Genomic DNA, 20,627 nt, shown 5'->3' with positions numbered 1-20,627 from the left:
TGCTGTGTTAACTGTGGCAAGACGTGCTGCAGTCCTGGTGCTGCTGAGCATTTGCAGATGACACACCTCCCTGGCAGCAGCAGCAGCAGCTCCAGCAGCCCCTGCCAGCTCTCCAGGAGTGGTTTCCCTCCCTGGCTCTGTCACACTTACCTCTCCTCCTATGCTGAGCAGCCCGGGTGTGTCCAGCCTCCGTTTCTTGCGGGGCCCGATGGCTGCCAGTGCTGTCAGGTTGGCATCCCTCTGCCTCATCTGGGCAAGCTCCTGCTGCTGCATCTGTCACACACAGAAACAACAACTCTCTTTAGTTTGCATTCTGCTGCCATAGCACAGAGTTATCTTCAGACCTGCAAGTGGGAGGTAGAAGTCACATATGAGCAATCCCTGGGAGCATTGTACTGCTCCCAGTACTATTTTAGCAGCCTGGCCATAGAGGAATAATGAAGATACTGAAGTTCTCATGACTTTTCACAGGACTTTTGCTTCCAAAAACATCATTCTTTTCACTAAAAAATGCCTTAGCAAGTACTATATACTAACTCCACTTCTCCAGTTTAAGACTGATATGAAGAATGTAAATACCAATTCAATTCTTTAAAAAAAAGCTCATTTTTAATCTTATATTTATTTTTAATATTTCAAACACACTTGATGTTTTCTTTAAAAAAAGTATAATTTAATAAAATATCTCTATCTAAATGGTAGCCAAAGGTAATGCTGACACAAAATCTTTACAAACTGAATTTACAAGTACTTTCTGGGCATAGGCTTTAGGTAAGAATATATTTGACTAGTTTGAAGTAACTGCTAGCTGAATTATGTAACAACATAACAAACTACAGAAAATAGGAGAAAAGGCTCTGGCCAGCAGAGATTGCATATTCACTATAAACTGTATAATTCTTTCAGACTGTTAATGATAAGTGTCATATTCCCAGGAACACTAATATTTTAATAAATATTCTGATCAATACCACAGAAGAATAAATGATTAGGCAACACAGTATATTATTTTAATTACATAAAAGCATTCATAGGTCTTAACAATAATTCTTATTAATCTCAAAATTTTGGGTTTGCAAAATCTATCAATAAACCGAGACGAAGTGTTTGCTTTCTAATCCCACTGATGTCACTCTTGCTCCCACGTAGCAACAGCACACAGAACAACACCTCAAGAAATTTAGTGGTGGTAATAAAAACATTGTAAGATACAAGCACAGTTCTTCATTAAAAGCAGAGATAGAAGTGTCTGAGCCATTCCCTACACACGATCTGCACATACATACAAGCATGGCCTGAATTATCTCTACCAGTGTTAAAAGGAAAGGAGGTTGAAGCAATGAAGTGCCAGTGTGGAGTCTCTTGTCTCCATGTACCTCAGATCCACCTGGTGCCTCATCTTCAGTGCAGTTCTCAGGTGAGATCATTTAGCAGTACACTTGTGCCTGGGCAGCTTTGGTCCCAGGCTCACCTGGGAGTGTTCCAAGCTCCAGCTGATGGTGCCAGGGCCCAGCTCAGAGCCAGGGGAGGGGGGCAGGGGGCCCCTGGAGGGCAGCACCAAGGAACTGGAGCCAGCCCAGAGCAGGACACAGCACTCCAGGTGTGGCCTCAGCACTGCCCTGCTCCTGCTGCCCACACTGCTGCTGATCCAGCCCAGAGCCATTGGCCTCTTGCCCCCTGGGCACACCTGGGCTCATGCTGTCAAACACCACCAGAACCATTCCCATCTCTGTCCATGATGCAGACACTGGGACCAAGAGCAGCCTCAGCAGCTTCCACCAAGCTGGAACTGGGAACATTCAGCCTGGAGAACCTCACTGTGACTCTCCAGTGCCTAAAGGGAGCTGACAAGAAAGACAGAGAGGGACTTTGGGCAAGGACTTGGGGTGAAAGGACATGAGGAAATGGCTTCAAACTGACAGAGTGTGGATTTGGATTAGAAAGAAGAAAAAATTCCTTCCCTGGGAGATGCTGAGTTCCTGTCACAGGCTGCCCAGAGAAGCTGTGGCTGCCCCATCCCTGGGAATGTCCAAGGCTGGACAGGACACAGGAAGGTGTCCCTGCTCATGGCAAGGGGTGAACAAGATTACCTCTAATACTCCTTCCAAACCAAACCATTCTGTATTTTCATATTCTTCAGAAAATTGAATTCAGTCATTTAGAGTTTGAAACCCCATTTCCCCCACTTTTATGCTATATATTTTGCAAGCACAGTTGTTACAATACCTTCAATATAACATTATCTAAAAATACCTATCTCATCTACAAGGTAAAACAATTCCCTAAATACAAAACAGCAATGTAAAAAATACCTAAATAATAGTGCAAAGGTCTATACATACTTCTCTTTGCCAACTCATATTAGGTTTTTAGCTCAAATATCTTTGGCTCTGTTCCAGATTAAATGCCAGTTAGACAGAGCTGCCCGCTTACCCTTTCAAGGTAGATAGCAACAGTGGTGAGCTCTAATCATTTACAAAGGTCATGATCGGAAGCTAGCCCGTGAGCAGTCATTTAAAATTCGATTGATCCCTATTTGTAGTCAGGGAAAGAAAATGGACATTTCAGCTGTATTGTAATTATGAGGCTTCAAGGCAACTGTAAATAGATGTGCAAATCCAGATACTGGCAAATACCTTAGAGAAGAAATTATTACTATAGTATAACATATATCCAGGAAAGGTTGAAGATAAAACTGCATATAAAAAAAGATCAATCATCTTTTTGCTAATTTGCCTTGCTTGCCAGCCTACAAGGGTTATCACAATTATCAGAAGTCTGATGAATATTTAAGCAAGGGCCAACTGGCTCAGAGTGATCTCAGACGAAGTTGTCAAGCTTTGCAGAATAAGAAATTTTGCACTGGAGTAAGTATTAGTTTCCTGCGAGGTGCGGATCAGAAACACAGCCTGATAGATAACTGGTATCATGCAAAGGTTATATGAATATTGTATCAGCATCCTATCCAAAGTCACCATTTGCAAACTCACAGGAAGCTAATACTTACTTGGGTGTCTGTGCTACCTGTACTACACCATACCCTGGCTATTTCCACATGGAATATCAGCACACAGAGCCTCTTTTGGGGTTTTTTTGCACATGTAAATTCTAAAGCAAAACATGCCATTTCTCCAAATTTCCCGTAGTGGGATAAATCTCACCCTCACATTGAAACCTGCAACTGGTGCTGTTTTACCAAGAAAATATGGAATAACTTCAAGAGTCTGCAGTTTGCACTCATCTGTTCCACAGGTTCTTTGTCCTTTCTTTTTTAATCAGTGAGAAAAACTGAAGGTGTTTTTTGATACCATGTACTAATTTTGATAAATGCACAGGATTTTCCACCAGCTGTAATTCATCACCTGACAGAACACCTGGCTCAACAGACAGAGCCAAAGGAGCTGGGCTCTGTTCTGCCCACACTGGGTACATACTGGTAGGACTTGGTTCTTCACCTCCCTGTGTCTCTCACCCCACATCACCCAGCTTGTCTATGTCTGCTATAGGCTCTCCAGACAAGGATCCTCCTCCACTATGTGCCTCACTTATCATCAAGCCCCAGAGGGCTGAATAGACATTACTTTAATACAAATAAGGAATATGCTGCCAGGTATAAAAGATCCAGACAAAATCACAATACAGTTTCTGATGCTGGTTTAACAGCACACACTGTGGTAAACTACAGCAGGAAAGAATAATCTTATGTAACCTTCATGAATGCTGATCAAAAATTTTCTAATACATCAAACACATCATCAGTGAGATCACAGTATCCTGATGTTTTATAACATAGTGGCTGAAGTGCTGAAAATACTTGATAAATTCTGCAATGCACAAATTCTCAACAATCTTTTGTAAATTATCACTGGTGGTTTTTTAGGCTTTCTTTAAAGCTCATCTAAAAGCAGAGAACCATAAAATTACATTTTAAAATAATCAGAAGAATTATGATCCTGATACTGGTTCCCTACAGAGGCCCTCATCCTGCAGAGGTCAGTGTACTCCAGCTGACAGGAGAGCATCTCTGCACACTATTAACCACGAATCTGCATACAAGAAAACATCTTTGCAGCTTATGGATACTTACTGGCAATACATTTGACAAGACCTTATTTAACATCCCAGACCTCCCTTTAACACCCCACCACTGTTGGCTTCTTCATACCCCTATGCCAACTTTACCTTTTTCCCAAGTCACATACTTCTGGTTTTTTATACCTTACATCAGATTACCTGCACCAGTCTCTTTCTTACCCATCATCTGCCTTTTCACAAAAAATATTACCCTAAATTGTAATCTCTGTTTAATTTTTTTTTTTTTTTTTTTAATAAAAAGTGGTATCTTGGCTTTGGTTCAAAAGAGGGAACACTGCACCTTGTCCACCAGACACCAAACCCACACCCTCCTGTGGAGGCTCTTCTCCCCAGTGCACTCTGGAATCACATTCTCTGTGAAGTGGAAATGACTGCAACCAGCTTTGTTTACCTGGTTCCACAGTAATCACCCTTTGAATTCTCAGCACTAAGAATAACATGAATTGAATGTCACCATCTTCAGTGTTCTGAAATTACTCTTAGAAGTACCTGTAAAATTAAAGCTACTTAAGCTTCTTACTTTACATGATGAATTATATTTTAAAGTTAACAAAGCAGCCTGTTATTATAATACAGTTTATCTTCTAACTCAGCCAGTTACTAATTTCTGGATATTTAATTAAATGAAGCACCTGGTACTATCTGTACATCCTGATAAAATAATCTCCTGTAACTTAAAATGATTTACCAGAAATGAATCTAACTCACTACATCAACTAACAAGATGCAATCACTTGATAGCTGCATTCATTCACACTCATTTTCATATTGGGCTGCTGATGCAAAATCTTTCTTTAACTTGCCTTTATCACAAATAATATGGATATACTTATCAATAGCATATTAAATTTCTGCCCTCTAGGAAGAAACCAATGCTTCAATTCGGAACCACACTCATTAATAACAATTAACTTTTTTGAAAGTAAAAATATTTATCTAAAACGCAGACAAATATTCCAACATATTATACAAGAAAAATGCTTACAAATTAGGTATCATTCCTTGCTCCTTATCCAATCCAAATGCATTTTTAGCATGCCATTTACTTACTGGCAGGTCTCTCATTTGATGAAAAGTACAGCATAAGAACAAAGCATTATTTTGAACAATTAAATTTTCTTGTTTCTATTTCACTACTTTACTGAAGTGCAGCTAACCCCAGAAGTTCTAAAATTTTAGTTTGTTTTCTGTAGATCATTATTTGTTATGATACATTTAGGTATTTAAGAAAGAAGTGCCACAAGCCATATGCCACAAGGAAGAAAGCCATATGTCTATGTGAAGCATCAACATTACATTTTAAAAGCTAGGTTTAGCAATTTCCAAAAACCAAGAATGCACTTATTTGTCAGGCAAAACCCAAGCAAACAGAAGTGAGCTTTGTCTAAAACAGATGTAGATAAAATATGGGTATGAGCTGTAGCTGCTAAGGACTAAGAGAAATTTCCTTCCATATAATCAGAAAGTAAGAGGATGGCTGGAACTCTTAAAAATTCCAGTCTACGTATAAATACCTTCAGAAATTAAAGGGAGAAGAGGGAGTAGGATCACATGACAGAGAGAAAGGTCAAGAAGGTGTTTCTGTGCCTACAGGCAAAATTCAGGGATGTTTTTGGCCTAGAAGGAAAATAACCCAGTGACAGAGACACAAGATGATTGTGAAGATAAAGAAGAAGAAAGAGCTTAAGGAAGTAGTCATGTATGTTTAAACACTGCCAATGCAGGATTTAATAAGGGAATAGAAGCCAAGTTGTAAAAGTAAGTTTCTGTAGCCACAGAGCCAGCTCTGCCCACCAGGATCTACATGTCATGTATTTACAATTCCCAACTTAGTTCAGAAAAACCACCTAAGAAGAAATGAGAGGAGGCTGCCAGCACCATAGAAACGATAAATATCAACAGCATTCATGGGTGAAGACAAGCAGCACTGAACCCCAAGCAGGAAGCTGGCAATGGAGAGTGCTAAATGGCAGAAATGTTTGATGAAAGCAAGATCATATAAACAATGATTTAAGCATTGATTTCTAGCCAATAGGCATCAATGGAAATCCCTCCTAATTCTGTTTGCGATGGATGGCTTAATTCCTGATAACAGGGTCATAGCTGAGGAAAACTTGTCTTAATTGATGGCCCTGTAACATGTATCTATCAGTCTCAGACAGTGATTACACCCCCTGGAAAAGCATCTTTTCTGCTGAGGAGTGCCTGAAATGCAGAACCATTACACATGTCCTAAGATACCCGTAACAGAAGGTGCAATTAAAAATGAAACTCATTAAAAATGCTGGCCAGAACCTCAAGAAGTCCAGGACAGTGATGAAGAAGGATGGGTGTCTCAGGGAATTTCAGGGAACCTTGCAAAGAGCTGGTGTGTGCAGCAGGTCTGTGTGTGTGCTGTCCTCCAGCCCTGCTCTGCTACTGGAATCTCTCAGGGTCAGCACACACTGCCTGCTAAAAACTACTCCAAAGACTGAAGTGTACAACAGGCACTGCAGAAATGCCACACCAGAGAGGTTTCACCTGTGTAACAGCAGCTATACACCAAACCCATTCTGTGAGACTTCCAAACATTCACTGCTCTGACAAACTGCATCTCATTTTCTTCAGTACAAAGCTGGATGCTGCTCCTTCCCAAGTGCTCTCCCACACGCCAGTAAAAGCTCCAGCTGTCCCTTGCAATGGCTGCACATCTATCTGAACTAGATCAGGATTTTTCTTTACTGTAAAAGGTGTTTGTTTGTTGGGTTTTGGTGGGGGGAGTTTCTTCTTTTTTTCTTACCCACACACTTTTAACAGCAGTTGAAAATTATTGCATAGCATTCGGAAAAAATCACCCTGGGCAAAGACCAAGCTGGGAATGTTTCAGCCTCGAGATGACTGTTTCTCAAAATAATGAGCATCTGAACACAGTTCTGGAATCTTAACTGGGGTACTTTGGACCAAGCATCCTTCCTACAACAGCCATTTCTGTTTATTACATCTAATTTCATTATGTTTTACAAGTTTACTCAAATTTTCCATTTAAATGTGCCCTGTTACTTTCAAGACAATGTGTCAAACCCTGATACAGAAAATGCCAGGTGCATCCTGCCTGTCATTTTTATTTCTCCCTGAAATAAAAAGCCTTAATTGTATTTTTCCCCACTCTTTTACATGGGATTTTTTAAATGGGATTTTAAAAACAATTATCCTTATATCTACAATTTTATCCCTTACTACTCAAGACTACCTACTGTTTGAAGTTAGATATAGATATAGATTATATAGATATATGAAAGTCACAGGTTTAATTTTCTTGAAAGTATCCTTAACAGCTGATTCATAATTTATAAAAAAATCAAAAGCATGAAGAATTTGAGATTTTATTTTAAACTCTTGCAATTTTTTAACATACTGGGTCACATGTTTTGATTTTTCAAATACAATGCACTATTTATTTGTTAACTTAAAACCATTTATTTCTACAACAGTCCAGCCATTCCTTAAGCTACATATCCCTATCTAGAGTAACACAAGGTATAATAAACACTTAAGGAATTCCTCAAACATCTCTGAAAGAGTTCTACAAAAATGGATTTTATTGTCCTTCCAGTAACTTTAATTATTACATCCCTTCACTCCTCAGAACCTGTTGTTTGAGCTGCAGTACAATTTGTCTGGTGTTGGTTATACTATTCCTCAAACCATTTATCCCCAGTAGTACCAGTTCCAGGCTCTCCTATGCTAAGCTGGAGACACATCTGTTTCAAACCTTTGCATTTGTTAGGTCCTGTAATAGTGTGTGGCAGATTTGCCAAGCCAAATTTGAGCAAAGCCCATTTGAGCAAAGGGTTTCTGAGGCACAGCCAGCTGGGCAGGATCAGAACTACTGGAGCTGGCAACTTACTGGAGTGTCAGCAACTCACCTGTACTGAGATCAGAAAAAAATCCCTGAAAAAAATCCCCTAAAATCTGTTCTTTTCTTATTATCAGTCTTTTATTTTGGAGCAAGGCAACTATGGACAAGCACAAATGTTCTCAAGCTGCTGTTCAAAGGACACACGAGTATGACTGGAAGAACACGAGTCCAAGAGCTCAGTGGTTTTACTCAGGGGCTCCTCAGTCCAGGAGCACCCAATGGAACAAGAAAGATGGGATAAGGTATTTATTTCCCCAGGCCCTTTGTTCATCAAAGTGAGGGTTTACTATCCTCCCCAGATTTCCAAGATCTTCTCCTTTCCCCCTGAAGTAAGGCACTGTGGAAGGACTCAAACTGATGTTTGGATCAAGATCAGAGAATATAAAGAACAGTGAAAGCCTGGGTGGAAGTCAGTCATGTCCAGAGTCACAGACTGAAGTAATAAGAGCAGGAAACCTGTTGAGCTGTGGCTTTGGGACAACTGTGTTTGGGACAAGCACTGGCATATGGAAGGACACTCAATGAAGAGTTTGCTTTTTTAAAATCATATGCTGGAAAATATGAGTGCAAGCAGTAACTCCCAAAGGCTGTGCTGCCCCCTGTAACACAGTGCTCAACACTGGACTAGAACATGGACCAGCTACTCTGCTTTTCACATGGTGAAGTATCCAATAAACCTTTCTGAAAATACCCTTTAAAGAATCATCCATTGTGTCAGAGCAGTACAACAGCTATTTGGATGGTGAGAACTCTCCATGGCCACTGTGACTCTGTGTTAGTGTTAGGGGAGTTGGATCAGGAATTTTATCTGTACTAGGGGTTTCAAGCAGAGCACAGCCTTTTGTTACTTGCATTTCTGTCCATCTCTGGCACACACTGAAAATCTGAATTAATTAAAAACCAGTAGACCAGAAGTGCACCAAGAAGATGGAGAAAGTTCTTGGCTGGTCTATCAATGGAGCCAGCTGAAGACAGAGGCACACAGGAAGATCTCATCTTCCTGGAAGTGAAGAGTGACAGTGATTTCATACCATAAAATGAGACAACAGCCTAAAGCATTTTCCCCATTTTTTAACAAAAGAGTATTTCTATTTTTCGGTAAAATTTATCTGGCTAGATGCCATTAGCACAAACTTTAGAATAGCAAAAATTTTAAGTGCATTTAAAACAGCAGTTAATCAGAAATTCTAGTAAGAGGCTTTATTAACTAGATTATTCCAAAAGAAAATGCCCAGATTTTGATACCAGTCCTCTAGCATTCTTGTGGGAAATCTGCATCTTGAAACTGCCAGCCTCATTTGAGGAAATGAGGCAAATGTAGCAATCTACTAAAAATCATTTGGCTGTAATAAGTAATTTTAATCAAATAGTTAGAGAGAATGGCATTGGAGTTAATGTCTGAAGTGTCATAAACAGATGGGGAATGTGCAGTGTAGCGACTGGTTGTGCACTTTTAACGCAATATCCTCTTCTGCAGCCTGGATTGTGGTTTGATCAAGCCTAAGTGACATGACAAAAACAAATTTAATTTATTCTGAAACTATATTCAACTAAAGAATACACAATACAGCAAGTATGCTGCTCTGCTGGAAAGAGAGGTTTGAGGGAACAAAAATAGCCACACGCCCACCACCTTCTTCCCCTTAAAAGTTGTGGGGGTAGTGCTGGGGGTTCACTTGTAAAATGGAAGTTCCACTGGGGATGCAAAACAAGCTTGAATTTAAATAATCTACATCTTTTCTATTTTAGATTTAACTACAGCAAAAGCACTACCGCTCATTTGTGCTGCAGATCAAGGGAACGGCGCACCACAGTGTGGGGACAAAATATTTCAAGCAATTTCTCAGACACTGTGACAAGTAGTAAATTAGGGAATCTTGTAAGTACAATACAGTAGTCATCCCCTTCTATTGATCACATATAATTTACATCTTACAAAGATGTGAATTCTTGCATTCTCACTCCACAAGGAAAATCTCAATGATTTATTCATTTCAAATAAAAAATAGAAGGTAGATGAGAAGAATTACTTCACAGGCTGCAGCTTTCTCAGGGCACTAGTGCTAGGCTCTTCTTTCGCACTGCCCGAAGGGCCTTTGTGTGCAAGTCCCTCTAATTAACAAGGTGAATCATGCAGCAGTTCCCTAATTAGTGAACATGACAAGCCAATGGAAACAAGCAGACAGACCTGGCGTACAGATATGGTCAACAAAAGGCACAGCAACACACCATTAAAAAATGCCTATTTCATGTAAATAAAATAGCAGGAGAACGAGCCTAATACTTAATTTTCCTTTTCATGTTTTATGCTTATTCCTCATTTATTGCAGATATAAATAACGACACGATAAATCAAGGTTTCCAACTGCAAGTCACACCACCTCTCCACAATCAAAGACTACTTATCCTACGTGAATAAGCATCTGCTCAAGGGGCATTATTTGTTTTCTCTCTTGTTTTTCTGCTTTAAAGAACAGCAGTTACACTAAGCTTAGGACTTTAAGAATCCCTTAATTAATTCTATTCAAAATTATTTTTTCTTGAAATCCTTTTTCACCAATAGATGAAAGGAGTGCAATAGTTGCACTATTATTGCAGTATAAAAAATGCCTACATTCCCAACATGCCATAATTTCTACCTTTTGTATGAGAATAAATAAGTGAATAATCAAAGAATCAGATTTGTATTAGAAAGGAAATGAGATGATCTAAAATGCACATCCTTACCTTTCTCTTTCCAAGCAAAATATTTTAAATCTTTCACTCTTCCTTCTGCTTTTCCTAAAAACACTCATCCCATCTCCAAAACAAGTGGGTTAATTAATTTTCAATTTACTGCATATTGAACCTTTGATTTAGATTTTTACAATCCTTCAACATATTACAAGTCTAAAATGTGTGTCACCACCAGCAGAATATAATTCTTCACAGAAAAACTCCACAATGTTTTTTGCTCTCTATTTCTTGGCATATTATCATAAGTAAAGAGAACTACAGATTATACCCTCATTACAGGCTCCTTTTTCTCACAATCTTTGGGGGGAAAAAATTCTGACTTTCCTCCTTGAATTATAACGGTAGAAGGGTTAAACTTCCTTATGGTCTAAAACTGATGCTCAAAATACTAATGTCTAAAAAAACCCACATTTTTCTGACCAGCCCAGTTATAAAAATATGGGAATTAAAATACTGACCCCTAAGAAATAATTGTTCTACATGCCTGTAAAGGTTGTTTTTTGGCTAGAAATTTGAAGGACATTTCATGATGTTCCATTACAGAACTGATCAGCTGTTTCAAAGCAGTTTTAAATTCACAAAAAACTCTATCAGAGATCACAAGGAGAACACTGCAATCACTACTGTTTGCTGTGCTCATTTCCCCCTTCTTGTCTGTGTGCCCTTCCCAACTAGTCTGGGATCCCACCCAGCACAACCCTGCCTAGGACAGCTCCAAACCCAGGCTGGAAGTATGCTCCTCTAACATCAAGGCACAATGGATAATCTGTTAACAAGTGAACTCTGATGTGCCATATGCAGGCAGGAAGGATTCAGCAAACAACCTGTCACAAACACTTACTGTTGCACAGAGCAGCCAAGTCAGCAGAGCTGTGCCTGGGCTCTGCACAGCCTGCTCCCACTCAGCCACACCACCCAGCTCAATGGGAGCTCCTGCAAAGGCAAAACACAGCCCCTGCACTAAAAACCCTCATGCTCCTCTTTGAGTCTCAAACAGCAAAATCGATGAGAGGAGATGGGACACAGGCACTGAACAGGCACACCCAGAAATCAATGCAAAATCACAAAATCTGATTGACTGCAATTGATTTTCAAATAAACTGCATATACAAGCATAGGTTACTACATATATGCAATTGCAAAAGTATTTTGTATTTAAGCAAAAATGTTAGGGGCAGCTGATAACAATAAATCCTAATTGTCCACAGAAGTTGTTATGATATGAGATTATATCTAATACCAGAGGGACAAATTCTGTTTGTTTTGAATATTGCTACTGCTGTCAACACAGTTATTCCATAGTTACAGTGGTGATGCAGAAGAATTCAACTACAACATATAAATGTAAGGGACACACATTTAAAAAGTGATAGGATCAAAAATGAAATCAGATGTACACAGGGCAAAATCAAAAATCTCCAACACAAAACAGTTAGATCATTCTCATAATTGGTACACAGCCTACCACATGGCCTCAGCATTCCCAAATGCTGGCATGCTGGCTAGGCAGACATTTCCTTACCCATTGGATTTAGGATGTTTGTTTTTCAAATTTCAGTACTTTCCAGGAATTATTTCTCCACATAGCTAGACGGACAGATGAACATTTTTTAACTGAGGAATTATTTTTAAAGCCTCAGTTAAAATTACCTGAGGATATTTATGAAATGTACATTTATGATATTATTTTTCTTTTGTGTAACTGAGCAGATCACAGAAATCACCATATACTGCAATGTTAATAGAAGCATCCATTGACAAATTGAAGCAATATATGTAATTTAGACAACATAACAATGTACAAGGTATTTAAATGTTATAGTAGCTCTCTGTCCAAATCATCAAATAAATACAGAACAGAACACTGTCCCATATTACTGAAACCCAGCACCTTGTACTGAGCACCATGACTGCACACAAAACAATAGTTCAATAATAGTTAAGGATATTTTATTAATGTGAATTACCAGATTAAACATTGACAAAAATGGGATAAAAAATGGTCTCAGGAAACTGCCAGTCTCTCATGGCCTCAAGTTACCTTTCTCCTCTGCTAAAATTCAGAGTATTGGTTGATTTCTGCACCCTAAATAAGGCACAAATTTTCAGTCTGAGAATTACAGAAGCTCAGAGGGTGAGCTAATGGAGCTTCACATTCTCTAGGTGTTTCCATGCAACCTGAAGGTCTGCATCACTCTATCTTGCAGTCACCTACATCACTAAAAAGGTAAAAACAGCAAAAAGATGCAAATAAGTTATTTCTTAGAAGGAGGAAAAAATCATCCCATATTTTTGTTTTCTGACACACACAAGAGATTCCTGAACATACTGCTTAAGAAGAAAAGACTAGCAAATGCTGATGACAGACCATTATTAGAAGGGAGAACAATTCTGCTGAATACTGAGTTTACTGTTCCCCAAAACAGGAAGCTGAAAGTAGTTGACTTAACTAAACAGCAGCATTCGCAATGAAGTAATGATGTGTATTCAATAACCTTCCAGTCATTACTTGTCACACAAAGGCAGGGCAGATTTGCTGGATATTGCACAGGCACCCCCAAGGGGAGCCCATCTCACCTGGCCAAGCTGGCAGGTGGCCACTGCAGCCACTGAATGCTGGGCTGCCTTGAGAAAGGGCTCTATGAAAACACAGACCACACTTTCCCAGAATTTCAACACAGATTTTGAAAATAAATAGACAAAAATCCTGTTTCTCGTAAAAACATCTTCTCTCTTCTCACCAATTTCACCTCTAGTATGATTCTAGTACAGTGAACACTCTGCTCCTCTCCTGTTGTCCTGAGCACAATAAACACCTGAGTTTAGCACTTATGCTTTATTTTCCCATTTAGTATTTTTGACACTTCCCTAAAGTTTACTTAAATTATCTGACATGTTTGCCAGATATGAGCTCTTCTGCCAGGACAGATTTTTTTATAATTACTATTCTTTTTTAAGAATAGATTTTTAAGCACCTCACCACATAAATATAGCTTTTGGCCATTAAGAGAAATCTTCAGAATCTGCATGGTGTTATTTCTGTTTCAAGAATATAAATGTCTATTCTGGATATAAATACATTTTCTACTTGTGGAGGGAAAGGACACGGTGTAAAAGGCCTACTCGGTACTTCATGGCTGTGCAGAGTCAATAAACCCATGAACTGTAATTGCATCACACTGTTTTTTCAACTTGCTTCACTTCAATCCTAGCTGATACTGAGGTATCAGTTTTTAGGAAGCTGTTAACATCTCAGTGTACAGACACTCATCAGCATAAATGCATATAACATACCCTCCCATTCCAGGAAATCAGGTATTTACAACCATTTTCCATGGAAATCTAGAAGTTAACCACCAATTCAGCAGCAATTTGTAATGGCAAATGAAAACAAAACTCTTACAAATCATTACTAAACTGCCCAATAACATTAAAAATACATTAACAATACCTTTCAAGTGTTTGCTTTTCAGAGAGAATCATACCTACCTTTAACAAACATATTTGAGGGGAAACAGTCTATATTGTGAATGACAATAGGAAATTTTATTTATTTAGAAGATTACTACTACCACTGCAGGGTAACTACTTTTCCAGAGTATGTTGAGCAGTATCTCATTATTCAGCAAGGCTGATGTAACTGCTCTTTCACAGACTGACACAGGATTTTTTAACAAGACTTAACTAAAAATAGGAAATAGATGCTAACATACCTTTCATGACCTCAACATGTTACTGCCCAGCCACTGAGCTCGTAGTTTAGGAGAAGAGTTGCATAAAAGCTACCTACAGTCAGAATTGCTGAGTGTTTACTTAACCAAAATGGACACCTTTTACCCTACTGTTAATGTTATTAAATATTCTCAAAAATGGGCTGGCAAGGAAGTTTTAAATTATTCTGTTTAAAATTTTACTAGTGCATTTCAAGTTTTGCTTTAACTGTGCTCCCATGAACACTTTCATCTTCCACTAGCAGGTTAGAAACAGATCCCAGATGTTCTGAAAAGCAGTGAAATGTATACATTCCAAAAGAGGTGCTGCCCTTTGGAGAAGACAGAACACGGGAATATCCACCCAGAATAGGATTGTGGGGAGCAGGGGGAGGTCTGGGTGTGGGGTTTGCACAAAGAGGAGCCGGGGGAAGGAAACACAGGAGTTGGGGTGTGCAGTGCCAGTCCAGCACAGCACAGGCACACACAGAGCAGGATACACAGGCACACACAGCCCAGGATACACAGGCACACACCGAGCAGGATACACAGGCACACGCAGCCCAGGATACACAGGCACACGCAGCCCAGGATACACAGGCACACACAGCCCAGGATACACAGGCACACACAGCCCAGGATACACAGGCACAGGCACACACAGCCCAGGATACACAGGCACACACAGCCCAGGATACACGGGCACACGCAGCCCAGGATACACAGGCACACACAGCCCAGGATACACAGGCACACACAGCCCAGGATACACGGGCACACGCAGCCCAGGATACACGGGCACACACAGCCCAGGATACACAGGCACACGCAGCCCAGGATACACAGGCACACACAGCCCAGGATACACAGGCACACACAGCCCAGGATACACAGGCACACACCGAGCAGGATACACAGGCACACACAGCCCAGGATACACAGGCACACACAGCCCAGGATACACAGGCACACACAGCCCAGGATACACAGGCACACACAGCCCAGGATACACAGGCACACACCGAGCAGGATACACAGGCACAGGCACACACAGCCCAGGATACACAGGCACACACAGCCCAGGATACACAGGCACACACAGCCCAGGATACACAGGCACACACAGCCCAGGATACACGGGCACACACAGCCCAGGATACACGGGCACACACAGCCCAGGATACACGGGCACACACAGCCCAGGATACACGGGCACACACAGCCCAGGATACACGGGCACACACAGCCCAGGATACACGGGCACACACAGCCCAGGATACACAGGCACAGGCACACACAGCCCAGGATACACAGGCACACACAGCCCAGGATACACAGGCACAGGCACACACAGCCCAGGATACACAGGCACAGGCACACACAGCCCAGGATACACAGGCACACACGGATCAGGATACACAGGCACACACCGAGCAGGATACACAGGCACACACCGAGCAGGATACACAGGCACAGGCACACACAGCCCAGGATACACAGGCACACACAGCCCAGGATACACAGGCACAGACACAGGCACGCTCCCCTCGCTGCCTGGCCCGGGGCAGTGCCTGTGACGCGCGCCCGCAGCATCTGGGGGCAGATGAAAGCTGGCAGCTGCGGCTGCCTCGGGCGCTGCAGGCTGCCAAACAGGGCTTGCAAACAGCTCGGCTGCAGAATTAAAGCCCTCATTCAGGTTTGTTTTGGACTGAGAAGCCAACGCGCACACAGGGGATGGGGGGAATTTGCCCTGAGGGTTTAAACCTAAATACACCTTGACCTCCCCCCTCCCCGCAAGCTGCTATGGAGTACAGCAGGCTTGACTAAGGGGCAAAATCATCTAAATAATAATTTATGTTGTTGTCCAAGCAACCTCCTCAGTTTCTGACAAGCAGACACAGCTGACATTTGCTGCCCTCTACTTATTAAACAGGCAATCATATTCTAAAGTGCTGTTATTCAGCCAAATTAGCACACAAGTAAATCTGTTGCAGTGTTCAGATCAAATCAGATAAAACAGTAATGTGATTTTTTTCCACATTCACAGCTTGCTCTGAAGAATTTTATTCCTTTTTTTCTACTGTCTATGCCAGTGTGATAAATTGTTCTAAACAAGGTTGTTTCTACCTGAGGAAGACCCATATTTAGACAGAATACCAGTGAAGCAAAAGGAGAACTAGAAATTCAGTCTTGACCTCTCCCTTGTACAAACTAATCTGGTGTGTATACATATATACATATGTATGTGTGTGTATATATATAGGGAGAGAGTGTATGCTTATATTTAAATAGATTTTAAAAAAATTTAAATTCTTTCAGAAAAGGAACTACCATGGCATCCATCCCTCACTGCTTCTTCTGGAACCTCTGGATGCAACTGTCAGTACTCAGGACTGGCAAACTCAAACTACCCTTATCACAAATCTTACATGTCAAACACAGAAAAGAATAGCTCCCTTATCTCTCCCCTAAGCTTGGTTTTCCAGGCATCCAAAAGGGATCAGAAACAGGGAGTTGCCCCCCTCCACTTGTTCAAAATAAAAAAACAGCAGCACTTACTCCTACAGACATGGAAGGAAAACTACAGGAGATCTGAACGTCTGGAGATTGTACTGTTACCATGTTCAAAAAATTCATTTTACACGAGGAAGTTTCTGCTGGAGTATTTTGGTGAAATTCAAAAAGGCTAAGTCACCTTCAGCTTCAGAAATTCTTTGCAAAAAGCTTTTACCAATCTAAGCCCAATTTCTGGAAATTCACATTCAAGCAGTCCTGTTGCTGTATAATGAGAGGCTACTTATTTCAACACCTTGTGTTGTGTTAGACAGGACTCATCAGGGTGTCTGTGCTCTGGAAGGTGATGGAAACAACAGGGATGCCTTTCTCCTTCCCTAACACCTTTTTGCTTTAAAAAAAATGAAATCCATTAGGTAGAGCAGACTTTGAAACAGCTCTTTTGGAACCGTTCAAACACAACTCAAACGTATTTCAAACCAGAACTAAACTCTACTTTGAAAATGAGTTTGAGTCTTCCTCACTAGTTTTACTTAAAGACTACACAGTTATTTATAATTTTGTTTGGAAACATGAGAAAACAAGAAATAATCACAAAAAGAAAAGCCAACTTTTACAGGTCTATACAACTCTTAGTTGTCTCCCGCCCCCCATTCTCAGAGCACTAAATGCACTTTTGGCAGCAAGGTAAGAAAATCATGGTATTTCATTGGTTAAGGATATCTGCTAAGGCCTCAAACAGCAGACTGCACCAGGACAAATACACTTGTCATACAAAATCTAAGGAAATTACATTGCTGTTGGGTTAATTTGAAGGTTGATACCTTTTAAATACTCAGTGAGACATCAGCTAAACAAGGAAAAATGTTTGTCCAGACAATTTGCTTTCTTGCTCCTTTCTCTTGTCACATCCACAGAACCCCAGAATGGTTGGGCTTGGAAGGGAACTTAAAGATCCTCCCATTCAATGGTCAGGGACCCCTCCCAGTGTCCCAGGCTGCTCCAGCCCCAGTGTCCAGCCTGGCCTTGGGCACTGCCAGGGATCCAGTGGCAGCCACAGCTGCTCTGGGCACCCTGTGCCAGCCCTGCCCACCCTCACAGGGAAGAGATTTTTATTAATACCTAATCTAAACTTACTCTCTGTCAGTATGAAGCCATTCTCCCTTGTTCTGTTGCTCCAGGCCCTTGTAAATAGTCTCTCCATCTTTCCTGTCAGCTCCTCCAGGTACTGGAAGGTCACAATTAGGTCACCCTGAAGATTCTCTTCTCCAGGCTAAACAATCCCGTGCTCACTGTCCCATTTTGTTTTGCATAAGCCCTTGTTCTCCAAGCTATGCAGCCTCCTTTTTCCTGCTTATAAACACCTCCCATAGAAAGCTCCACAGATCTGACATGGACCTTCACAAGGAACAAAACTTGGATTCAATACACGGATCCCTCTCACACAAGGCACTTAGTTTACTTGGTGTAAACTAAGTTCTAAGAATTTGTTTTCTAGGTAGCAAGTATAAACAAAGATAAAGGAGTGTTCTTACTTTATATTATAAAGATGGTGGTAAAAAATTGTTTGTTACTTAAGAATGGCTGTGTATTTAGCTCCTTGAGCAGTAAAACAGCATTTCCCTTTAAGAATGCTAAACCCAACAGTTTTCATCAGTCATGAAAAGTAAGTATGCATGTTAACTAAACAGGAGTTGGGTAGCAGGTGTATGCTGGAATAATGCATCACTATGGAATGCCACCAACTTGATTTTGTAAAAAAAATATTATGTTGGACAGCACTGGATTTAATTCACATTTTTGGTAGGCTAATACAGTAAGCTTGGGTCATGCTTGGGTTAGAGAAAAGGAAAAAAACACCCCATCCCTTGACTCAGCTGTAATTAACATTACTTAAGCAGGAATAAATAATTTGACTCATCTGGAAGATATCATGGATATTCCTCTCATTCTCCAGCATTTTTCTGTCAATTATCCAGTTTCTGACTCTCTGTACAGCAAGGCTGAGACCACATTCCAAATTCAGCCAGACAACTTGCCACAACTTCTGCTCTAAGTCCAGGAGAACAGGGTGGAATTGTCATCACCTTTGGTTTTATAAAGAGATATGCAAGAAGTTCTGCTGAATAGTAAGACTGCTATTGACCAAAATTCTTTAGGACTTGTAGAATTTCTCACAGGGCAGTATCTCATCATTGGAAATAGAGGAAATCTGGAAGACTTACACACCAAGATCCATACATAATAAACTTATAACTGTACACAAATTATCCTGTTTCCCCAGTACCATTTGCACACAGAAATGTAATGCCATGCCCCTCTTGTCCTTGATTATAAGGTCTATAATCAACTTCAGTCATCAGAATTTGGGACTGTTACCATAATATATCTGTACATCTAAAACAGTATCTGCTAAAAGGAAAAAAACCACAGCTAACATAAGCAATAAACTTGATAATGCGGCAGGACTTGCAGGAGAGTCTTTTGACTAATAAGACAGGACCACTCCTCTCTGAGGTGCAAGTTTAGTACCAACATTTTAGATCATTGCAACAACTTTGTCACTTCAGAAGAATCTTGTACTCAGAAGTCAAACCCAGCATTGCACAAGCTTAAACCAGACGGGAATGGTCAAAGCATTTTTCTGGGTACAAACAACCGATGTGTGGTACAGGGAAAGTATAAAAAAAGTAACTGTTATCTGACTTTCTACACTTGGTAACCTGATGCAGAAAAATACTCATGAAATAACTCTGTTCTGCAGAATCAGTGTTGTCTAAACACTGCTTAATCATTACTTCAAGCACTGCTTAATCATTACTTCAAGTATCACATTCATAGCTTTTCCTTCTTTCCACCTGCTGACACTTAGATGGGTTAGAGTTATGTGGAAATTAAATTTAAATTTATTCCTGTTCATGCGCCCTGTTTCTCAGCAGACCATGTTATAATAAACCAATTTAGGATAAGATTGTAGCTTTTGAATCAATATTTTTATGTCAGGTATGATAAAATAGAAAACTTACTTAGACTTCTCATCACTGAGACACTGCTTTAGCAGTACAATATTTAGGGACTTTAGCTTTGCTGAAAAGCTGAATAAATGAACTTGCCAAACAGAACAAAATCCTTTTAATTTGCTTTTCATTTTCAGTAATGATGGTAACTGCAGTAAACTATTATTTAAATATTTTAAAAGAAATCACTCCTACTGACTTGATACATAAATGCTAGTGCGGTGACAAGAACTTAATTCGTGTAAAGCTGTTTTCCTATTGTAGTCACTAAGTATATGATGCTGGAGTTTCAGTAATTCTGCTACAAGTTGTCCTAGGTTACAATGTAAAGATGTGCTCAAAAGTATGTACTCTATCACCATCTGCTGAAACCAGGTGATCCTTATCTCTGTGGGAGATATCCTCTTTTAATGGACCATCTCTTAAAAACCACATGGGGCAGTGTTTTCTATCTTTTCCACAACCCACACTTCCTCCAGGGAGATATCTCCTGTTAAAGGCCTTTGAGTCCCACTGCATGACTGATAAAATTACATCATCCCACTGGGAGATGCTCCACCCAGGGGAAGCAGCCAAAAATTTTCTACCTAGATAAAATCTGAGATTTGGAACACCAAATCTGCCCTTACTCACCGGTTTCCAGAGGACAAGAGCTAC

The 20,627-nt window shown here is 40.4% G+C and overlaps 1 protein-coding gene across 1 annotated transcript in view; it reads right to left on the bottom strand.

The window, feature by feature from the left end:
- The window catches only part of LOC306807159 (transcription initiation factor TFIID subunit 4-like), a 143,984-nt gene that overhangs the window by 44,948 nt on the left and 78,409 nt on the right, over positions 1 to 20,627 (bottom strand). The window contains exon 14 of the mRNA XM_079316472.1: positions 151 to 273. Within this exon, the coding sequence (XP_079172598.1) occupies positions 151 to 273 (123 nt within the window). The remainder of the gene's footprint in view (positions 1 to 150; positions 274 to 20,627) is intronic.

This window comes from Erithacus rubecula (genome assembly GCF_903797595.1).
Source record: "Erithacus rubecula genome assembly, chromosome: 12".
Classification (NCBI taxonomy): domain Eukaryota; kingdom Metazoa; phylum Chordata; class Aves; order Passeriformes; family Muscicapidae; genus Erithacus; species Erithacus rubecula.
The sequence above is the reverse complement of the archived record's forward strand: the minus strand, read 5'-3'. Positions and strand labels throughout refer to the sequence as shown.